This window comes from Borostomias antarcticus (genome assembly GCF_949987555.1).
Source record: "Borostomias antarcticus genome assembly, chromosome: 15".
Classification (NCBI taxonomy): Eukaryota; Metazoa; Chordata; class Actinopteri; order Stomiiformes; family Stomiidae; genus Borostomias; species Borostomias antarcticus.
In genome coordinates this window covers 9,626,987-9,637,193 of record NC_140248.1, presented here as the reverse complement: position 1 = coordinate 9,637,193, position 10,207 = coordinate 9,626,987, and the positions used below count along the sequence as shown (strand labels likewise).

General features: G+C 47.7%; 1 protein-coding gene across 1 annotated transcript in view; it reads right to left on the bottom strand.

The window, feature by feature from the left end:
* auts2a (activator of transcription and developmental regulator AUTS2 a) overlaps positions 1–10,207 on the bottom strand; it is a gene marked incomplete at both ends in the record, with an annotated part of 292,549 nt that overhangs the window by 167,998 nt on the left and 114,344 nt on the right. Inside the window, one exon of the mRNA XM_084449320.1 lies at positions 3,094–3,195. Within this exon, the coding sequence (XP_084305446.1) occupies positions 3,094–3,195 (102 nt within the window). The remainder of the gene's footprint in view (positions 1–3,093; positions 3,196–10,207) is intronic.

Below are 10,207 nucleotides of genomic sequence, written 5' to 3'. Positions count from 1 at the left end.
CCAGGCTGATCTCTCCTGCCCTCTTCCACTCCTCCCAGGCAGGGCAAGGCCAGCCAACTGGACCTATCTGTTTCATCTGGGCAGAGTCAGTCGGTGTGTGTGTGTGTGTGTGTGTGTGTGTGAGTGAGAGAGAGAGAGGGGGGGGGTGCTTTCACAAACATCATTAGCAAACTGTTTGTGTCTAACGAAGGGCCAGGGTCACTCAAAGCCCCTACCTCTGACCTCTGTTCCCTGGGACTAATAACTCACTTTGATGCATCTGTGTGTGTGCATGCGTGAGAGCGTATGTGAGAGCGCGTGTGAGCGTGCACGCCTCCACAACTGTGCATGTGCGCATGCTTGTGAGGTCCACGACCTGCACATGGCAGCACGTCCTGCGTATGAGATATTACACATTAGCCAACGAGCACAGAACTTTGGCCTTGCACTGCGCATCACAGCATCATCACATCTGCATCGCTGTCAAAGGCTCTAAAATCCCACCTTCACTGAACATCAATTTAAGTCCTACTGGCTCTCATGCCTTTCTCTCTTCACCTCCCCTCCCTTCCTCCATCGTTCCCCCCCTCCCTCCCTCCTTCCCGCCCTCGTCTCTCCTTCTTGGGAAGTAGCTGGCTACGATGGCTCTGGCTGGCGCCTCCTGCAACGTGTGAAGTGGGTTTTCACAGAGCAGCAACCAGAAGGGCCTTGTTCGGGGGCCCGCTGGGAACCCGGGATGGGCCCTCTCACGCGGTGACTCTCTTAAGTGGCGCGCGGGGCTAAAACGTTGTCCTCACGTAGGCCAGCTTTCAACGGCTCCCCTCAGGACATAGAGAGCCTCCAGGCAGACAGGCAGGCAGACAGACAGACAGACAGACAGACAGACAGGCAGACAGACAGACAGACAGACAGACAGACAGACAGACAGACAGACAGACAGACAGACAGACAGACAGACAGACAGACAGACAGACAGACAGACAGACAGACAGACAGACAGACAGACAGGCAGAAAGACCGCAGACTGGCTGCGGTCACTCAGTCCTCTGGTGTACACATAGAGGATGAAAGGCCAGTTTAGGAAGAGGAGACTGCAGTGAAAAACACATCCAGGGCAACCACACATACTGCAACAGTATCAGAGACCTTACAATTGGACTGGTTTATGGGCAATATAACACCTTTGAGATTTCAGAATTTGAGAGTGTAGTCTAGACTTTAAAATAATAAGATCCGAGTTAAAGAAAATGGTATTGGGATTCTAGGAATATATGAGAGGACTATTTTGAGGTATTCAGAAGTATTAGAAAATGGTATTCTAGGAAGATATGAGAGGACTATTTTGATGCATTCAGAAGTATTAGTCACTTGTTTTAGAAAGGAGATGCACTTGTGAGTTCTGACAAGCAGTAGTACATTGGCTTTTCCTACGTTAAATGCAATTATTGTTAGTCGCTTTGGATAAAAGCGTAATGTAATGTATTAGCAATTAATGGAAAGGAAGTAATTTTATATCACCCAAGGCATCATGGGAATACAGGGGCCATTAAGGTGTGCCATAATTTGATGTTATTGGTTAAGTGAGTGATGTTATCATCAGTGTGCAATCTGAGCCAAAGCCCATAACGATCAGGGTGACACTCGATCTGAACGGTAGTACAGGGTCAGGCACCGAGTCTCAAGGCCAAACCAGAACACCCTGGGCAAGAAGTGGATGCTTTCCAAACATCCCACCCCTGAAATGGGTGTGTGGATGCAGAACCACACATCGGTATGGCTAATAGTACAAAAATACTTCCTGCACTTTTATTGTGGCCGACAGGCTCATGAAACGCCCCTCTTTTCCTCATATTGAAAGTGACAACACCGTGTCAGTTTCCAGCATATAAATACCACTCAGCGCCATGGCATAGTTGATGCTCCTGTGTTATTTGCCGTGGCAGACACAGCTGTGGCTATCAGTCATTCAAACGTGTGTCCAGACCTCCATTTCTTCACCCATGTTTGTCTCGGTGCTTCTCTCAACCCAGTACGCCGACAAGCAGCAGGTATCATTTCAATTTCTGATGTCAACATCAAATTACTTATTTCATTTCATGCCTGGCCAAGCATCATATAAGCTACGCGCAGGATCGGTTTTGCTTCACTTGTTTGTCCGTGTCTCCCGCAACGACTGGCTCGCCTTTCCGACTGACGGCTATAATTATGGGGAGACATCTGATAGCTCCTCTGTAGATCCTCCACACAAATCAAAGGAGCCCGGGCTTGGCGAGGTGGCAGGCAGGGGTCTGATAGTGTAGGCCTTAACACAGCTCCTTCCAGCATGTTCTCTTTATATCTCGGGGCATGTCGCAGGCCAGCCAGGGGACAGATCGCTCGCGCTCGGTGTGTCATTTAACGCTTGCCTTGGCTTCCGCATGGGGGATGGAGAACAAGATACTGGGTAAATAGGATATCCTTGTTGTAAGAGAGGCAGCTGAAACCCAGGATGTGTGCGCAGTTCAAACAACACTGTGAAGGAATGCCAAAAACAACAGCTCTCTGGACACATGGTGCTATTGTTTCTGTTGTCCCAGGGCCAAAGCAAATTAGGGAATCCTATGCTCCCTGTACTTACCTATAGTCTGTGTTGAGCACATGGAAGAACGCACGTGCAGATATGGAACTCTTTTCAGGAGACTTCTACTTACCTTTTTACTACAATGTCATCAAAAATACACAAAGAACTCAACCCAAATCAACTTTAAAGACTCAATGTTGTGCTCTGATACTGTATGGTACATTTGTTCTAAGTGACAAAACTAGACCTCAGAAATAAAGGCTATTTTAGCAGTGAGGAAATCAGAATAGTTTCTAAGGAAAGAGTTAGTAGCCTACTATATTCAAGCGTTACACAATATAATGTAACGACAGATAAGATAAGATAAGGTAAAGAGTGATATTGTGATATTGTTTGTGATATTGTGATATTGTGATGAGTGATATAGTTTATATATAAATAAATATAAATAAAAATAACATAACATAACAGTTTGAGGTAGTCGGGTATGGTTCCTAGTGGTACTGTCCAGTAGCAGGTGGACCTAGAGGTGTTTGGTGCGATGTGTTACTCACGTCGGTCAGTCTGTCTCTAGAGCTGCTCCTGATGGACGGCTTGGACTCTCCGCTCACGCTCTCGCTGTCACTGTCCTTACAGTTGTTCTGGCCTGGCTTCAGCTGTAACACACACACACACACACACACACACACACACACACACACACACACGTTACGTTAACAGACTTAGTGGGCCTGGAAGGGCTACAGCTATATTTTGAGCTTGACATTGACAATATTGGCTGAAGAAAGGATGCCACAGAAGTCGAGTTTGTCATGAATATGTGAGAACTGGCAGGGCCCACAGTGCTGTGCAGTGTAAATCTGTCATGTTTATGGCCCTCCAGAGCCAACAGCCTCCTCTCTCCCTCCCAGAGACAGGCATCATCTGATGGGATCCATCACTAACAAAATTCCTATCAAACTACCAGAAAGAACAAAAACAAAAGACCGTCCAAAAATCTTCAAAAGCCCCTTTTCCTCTCCAACAGATGCCCCATACTGTGACCACAGGAGCACAGCAGGTGTCATTTTTTCCAGACACTGTCAGAGACACACACACACACACAGAGAGAGAGAGAAAAATACAGCGCAAAGAGGATGTGCGATCCAAGAACATCTGAGTCCTTAAAGTTCTTGGAGAACAATGTGGGGCTCCGGGGAGTAGAGGCCAGTTCCCGGTCCAAGTCTGCGATTTATGTCCTCTGAAGCCTCCTCACGACTCCTCCCAGACCGGGCCGACCCCGCAAGACGGGCAGGCCTCATTTCAAAGCCCATAAAGGAAGTGCTTTACGGGCCCTTGCGGTGCAGTAAACGGGTGCAATGCCACCTAGGCTAATAGAAAAAGCGTATGGCACCACAGCACGCAGAAGGGCTGTACTCATGAGCTACACTCATCTCTCTCTCTCTCGCTCTCTCTCTCTCTCTCTCTCTCTCTCTCTCTCCCTCTCTCTCTCTCTCTCTCCCTCTCTCTCTCTCTCTCTGTCTCTCTCTCTCGCCCACTGTCTTCCAATGGGCTTGTACTATGCGCGTCATTTTTGATATCAAATTCTTTTAATATTCTCATTGCCGGCTATCATTTATTGAAAGGCCATAGGGTGAGGGAATGCCTAAGGAGCCCTCGAGTTAAGCGCATAATTAAAATGGAAAGGTTCCCCTTTTTGTAGCCATTAGCAGTGTGAACGAATTCCTTTCCTTGGGAGGATTGCGTGACGGGTGAGAGGTGGCCAGCACGAGCGAGCGTGATAAGACGGTGCAGCACTGGGAACGCCTGATGGGCCTGGCGGAGGGGGAGAGGTAAGAGAGCTGGGCCACACAAGACTAGAGGGAGCACACACACACACACACACACATACACACACACACGCACGCACACGCGCACGCACCGAGGGGCCATGCCCTGTGATAGCACTAATTACTTCCAACACAGAGAGAGAGAGCCTTTTCCCTCCTTTCTAGTAGAGAAGGCCAATTTCTCTGAAGGGACTTTGCATATCTTCAGAGAGAAGGCCCCGCCCGCTGGCGCAGACACGGAGCCCGGAGGAAAGGGCAAGGGAGGGGGGCCCCCGTTTCTACCCCGACCTGCAGGTCCTTCATCAAAACATGTTGACCTATAATGTTCATTACCAAGCGGTGTCCCTGCTGCCAGCCTGCCAGCAATGTGCATCGCACGCACGCACGCACACACACACACACACATACGCACACACACACACACACACACACACTAGGGCTGCAACGATTAGTCGATTAATCGATGCCTAATCGACAATACAAATAGTCGCCAACAAATTTAATTGTCGTTATTGTCGTCTGGATAGCCTGAGGGATCCCCCCCCCATCGCACATGCGCATTGCGCAATAGCGTTCAGAGTTCACTCAGCAGGACAAAATGGTAAAACAAGCATTTTTCAATGGAAGTTTGTTCTTTCTTGTCTTGCAAAATTTAAAGCTGATGGCTAAATACCATAAGAGCCATTGTATATTCATGACATTAACCCAGTTATTGTTGTAAAAAAAAGAAAGAAAAGGAAATTAAACGACTAGTCGACTAATTGTTTCAATAATCGGTGACTACTCCACTATTGAAAGTCGTTTGTTGCAGCCCTAACACACCCACACACACACAGCTAACTCCTTCATAATAACTACAGTAAGACATAACCTTCAGAAACGTTAGCCCCAATATTTGAAATGTTTAGCTGCCATAAAAATATGATTTATGATCATATGATCAGTTGAGATCATCTTGTGAAAATCAAAACCCACATGTACTGTACCTGTGCAAATGTGTGAGGAGCAAGTCCAATAAAGTCAATTGGATAAAGACTAGTGTTACTGTACCAGTACTGTAGCTCAGGCCTGATCACACAGGGAACGTTTCCCTGGCCAGTTGCTCTTCATTCCCCTTAACGCTTCTGCACTAACTCAGGATTTACACCTCTTTCTGAGCTGCAGAGCTTTGTGGCGCGATGGACTCGATTCTTAACGGCGTGATTTGTGCTAAATGCGGGGAAGGCCAGTGGTCACCATAAATCGTCACAGTCAAAAAGTTGAGCGGAGATTTAATGACATCTCTCTCTGTGGATAAATCAGAGGGATAAAGCTGTCGTGCGCGGGTGTTTGTGGAGACCGGTCTCCCAGCAGGGAAGCGCTGGCTGATCGTCACGGTCATCGCCACTCATTACTCTGGAAAGTTATTTCACATTTCATCACTTAATTGTTGCTTTACGGGTTGAAATTGGGTGGAAGAGACTTTAGGCCGACCCGCGTACGCTAGTTCGTTCTTTTGTTCGTCTGTCACACATGTACCAGAGCCCACCACCTGAAGGCGCTTGCCACAGTTCATTTTTCCCATTGCCAAGTGCGTTAACTTACATTTTTGCTTTGTACATAAAAACTTTGCTTGTTCTATCTAAAGGTCTAGTCTATTGTAAATGTTAGGATTCTCATAGGTTAGTATCAAGGTTAGGTGCATTGTGGGTACAATTCACTTTAGTTATAGCTGTTATGCTATTTCACAACATAGCTGTTGTTAGTTGATATATTTCACAGCTTCAGATGTTGCAAGTTCAATCATGTTGGATCTCAGTGTATGGCTAGGGCATCTTATCTTAAGTTAATCATACCAGCAGGTCGGTGGTCTCTGAGGACACATTCAAGAAGTTTTGTCTAGCTATTCGTTGGCCGAGCATGCACTTTGATCAATGCACGCTAGACAGAACAAACATCTCTCAGAATGAGAAGCAGAGCGAATGAACGAGGTCAACAGCTACATATGTACCATACTACACTGAATCCTTTGACGTATTAGCTGCAAACGGTTGGAAATTTCACAAAAGTAGGAACAGTATAACACGGCATCTGCTTTGTGTTGCCTCGTCGTAAGCAAAAAAACTCACTGAGGAGTCATTTGTGCCGTTTTCTGGATTTCCAGAATTGAAAGAAAGTGCTCAGGTTTCCTTCTACTCTTCACACAGAGTTTAGATCTCGGGGAGTTAAATCATTTGCACAGAAAATGAATAACACTTAAAACATTCATTCATATTCATGAAAAAAGATCAGGTTTCCACTCCAAATGAACATGCATCATGGGTGGGGGACGTCATGTTCACTGTGCGCTTGTTTCCCTCTCATCTCCCACAGAGAACACAGCCGGCTTCGCGGGCATTTAATGCAGAGACGGGTGAGGTCAGAGGGAAGTGTGTGTGTGCGGGTGTCTGCGTGTGTGTCTGTACGGTACAGTATGTGTGTGTAGTCACATGTGCATCTGCCCGGTCTGTTCGGCTACATGCTGTTCATGTAATAACGTAAACACATTAATTAAAAGGCAGGTTGAAACATAAGGACGCATTCCTTTAATAGCCTATCTCCACAGCCTGCAAGACTGGCCCTGCAGGAAGATAACAAACAGATGGTTTTAATATTCCAGAGGCTAATTTCACAACAATTAAAAACACAGCTAGACATTAGCATCTAATGAAACATTTAAACTACTAGTAAGTGCATCTGCCATTCATTTGAACACAGTGAGGTCGTGTTTTCCCTCAATCTGTTCTGTGTTGGGGGGTTGGGCTGTTTTTTTGGCTGTTTTTTTCTCACTGCCTGAATTTATTGAAGTGTAGAATTAACAAATGTTTTCATTCAGCAGTCAGTCAGAATATTTCTCTGGCAAAGAAGACCTGCACACTTTCGTGTGTCTCTGTGTTGTACTGTATCTTGTGTGATGTCTTCATCTTCCTGTGGAAATGTACTTTCACTTGCTCAGGAAAGGTTCTCTGAAAGATGTGATGTGCTGTGAGATTTGTTGTCCTCTTTGAATTTTTGTACCCAATACCATGAACTAAGTATCAATAGGTGATTTCACTACACAGTTATCAGTCTGTCCAAATACCCAAGGTGCCATTGAAGTAACTTGAGCCTTCCTCCAGCAGACGCTAAATATAGTTACAATCATCATCTGTTTGTAAAAGGAAATAAAGTGAAATCGTGACTTGGAAAATAAAATCATGACTTGGACAATAGACCTACTAAAGAACTGCCAGGGAGTTCTTAGTGGGGCATACACAACGGCCAAGAAATACCTCACTTAAGATGCCATCTGTGCAGAAACTGAGGGAGAAAACAGCCTTTGAGGGTTTTACAGGATTATCATTAACACACGTGGAGTCAATTATTTTCCCTGTCCACTGAAAGGTGCTTTACCAGAGAGCTGTGAAGGACCTTTACAAGTGTATTGACCAATTCCCAGGGGCTGAGCTTGAAACTGAATGCAATTGCATACCATAGTGGGATCGCTAACATTGGTAACCACACACAGGCCTTTCTGCGCCAGAGCTGTACACAAGTCCCCCCCCCCCCCCCAGAAAAGAAAAAGGGAGAGCAGCTCGGCTTTCTGTGTCGGCCTCAACGGGATTCCGTTGCTATCAGCTCCTGGTTTCCCTTAGTTACGCACAACAGCAGCTGCGGAAGTCGGCGGTAATAAAACCTGGAACAATTTAACGGTTTTTATTGTTCTGCTGTGGCTTTCAGAGCAGCTAACCTGTCCTCCATGGATCCGCCAGAGAGATTCCCACAAGGGCTGCAATGAAAGAGGATCTCATTTACCTAAAAGCGCTTATAAATTTTTAATTTGCTTTAACAAGTAAATTAACAAGTCCCTCATTCGGGAAGTTTTATGGCCTCTTGCCACTGAGGGAGTACCATGAAAGTTTTATAGATAATCCACTAGCTAGCTTGGACCGCTTACAATAAATTGTCTTATTTCCTGCTGCACTGTAAAATCCCTTTGGTTTCCAGTGACTACACTTCTGAATATCTCCTTTATGCTACCTTCAGAGGTCTATATATAAGGGCTATTAAAATGCTGGGAGCTGGACTACTCAGCAGTTAAAATGAGCCACTGGGGAAGTTTTCTGTCCACTGCATGCACGCAGTATTGCACAGCTCTAGGACAAACCAATGGCAAGCGTTACACTCGATTTTTCAAGCACGGCTAATGACGTGTATGAAAATAGTTCACCGCTATTAATGAAAACACGCAGAAGGGCATGCTGAGCTTGTACCGAACGGGTGAAAAGATCACGACGAGGCAGCGCTAATTGTCGTTATCACCTTATGCGCTTCGGCAGGGAGACTACATGTCCCGTCAGCCACCTCGGGCTTGAAGAGCGACAGCAGCAGTTGGGAGCTGTTGGGCCCGGTTAGCGCGTGGCGCGGTTATTCCCGACGGAAGCGTGGCGTGAAAGGGAGCCGTCAAAGCCGGTGAGGAGCTGGCGGGCGCTCGGCGTCATCCTTCCGACAGGAGCTGCGTCGCCGAGCCGGGCGGGGCGGCCTGGGCCTGACCCCCGCGCTCGGCTCTGAGGCCCGGGTGTGCTAACCGTCACAGACAGGCACCCCGCGCCCCTGCCCCCCACAGCCACAGCCTGTCACTGGGAATCAGCGCGCGGGCGCTACGCTTTACTTTTTTACTCTGTGTGTGGGATAAAGCGGTCACATCTCTGTTAGAAGCAGTAGACAGCCCGCCGTTTCCCGCTGAACCTCCCATTATGTCTTATCCTACGTTCCCGGCAGTTTTTTTTTTTTTTACCCCCAAAGCCTTAGGTCTGGCTGTGACTCTGTCCCCTAGCTGGGTGTCACAAACATCTCTGCATGCGCAGCACTATTCAGCAGCGTCTCCCATTTCCGGAGGGGCACGATCGTCATGGAAACGCTCCATTTCCCTCGCCTCCCGTCATCGCGCTCAGATGACCTCTGGCGACCTTGCCAGACATTATTGTTATGGTCCGTAGCAGGGCCGATCAGGCGGGGCCTAGCTAATGTGGTCCCCCTGTGGACTGGCTTAGACCGCGCGCTCACGCGGGGGGGGGGGGGGGGTTGGGGGGGCTCCGCGGTGTAACGTGATGTCACGGCAGCACCCTCAGCGAGCACGTGCGTCCTGGGCGGAGGACGGGGGGAGTGGGGGGGGGGGGGTACGACGCGGTCTAAGCAAGAGCGCCATCCAGATCTCATCGCTAATTCCAAAAGCTCCGTCTGCTCGACCGCAGGCTGGGGCTGCTTGAGGCGTGCATTTATACACAGACATAAATCTGTGATCTATGATGACATTACAGACAAATCAATATGCTTTTAACATCCATCCTCTCGCACTGCATCGCAATCACCTTTTCCCTCCTTTCAAATGGCCATATAATGCTGCATGGTGCATTGAGTTATGGGGACAATTCCCAGATTTAATAATGAACTGAGCGGGGAAAATAGAGAGAGAAGGGAGGGATAGAGAGAGAGAGAGAGAGAGAGAGAGAGAGAGAGGGGATAATAAGAGTAGCAGGAGACTTCCACTCTCTCAGATCATATCAGAACACCTTGTTATAGAACCCTGGTGTGGCAATAAAAACGACCCTCCCCCTTCCTACTAACACACCTCTATTTCCCCTGGCCTGGCTACAGCGCCCCCCAGGGTCTGAGCAGGGAACAGCAGAGAAACAGAGAGAGAGAGAGAGAGAGAGTGCAGGGAGGGGGAGCGTGCGGCGACACCAGGCGCCTTCCCAGAATGCAACAGTGGCACAGAGAGTGAGAGAGAGTGAGTGAGAGAGAAAGAGAGAGCGAGAGAGAGAGAGCGAGAGAGAGAGAG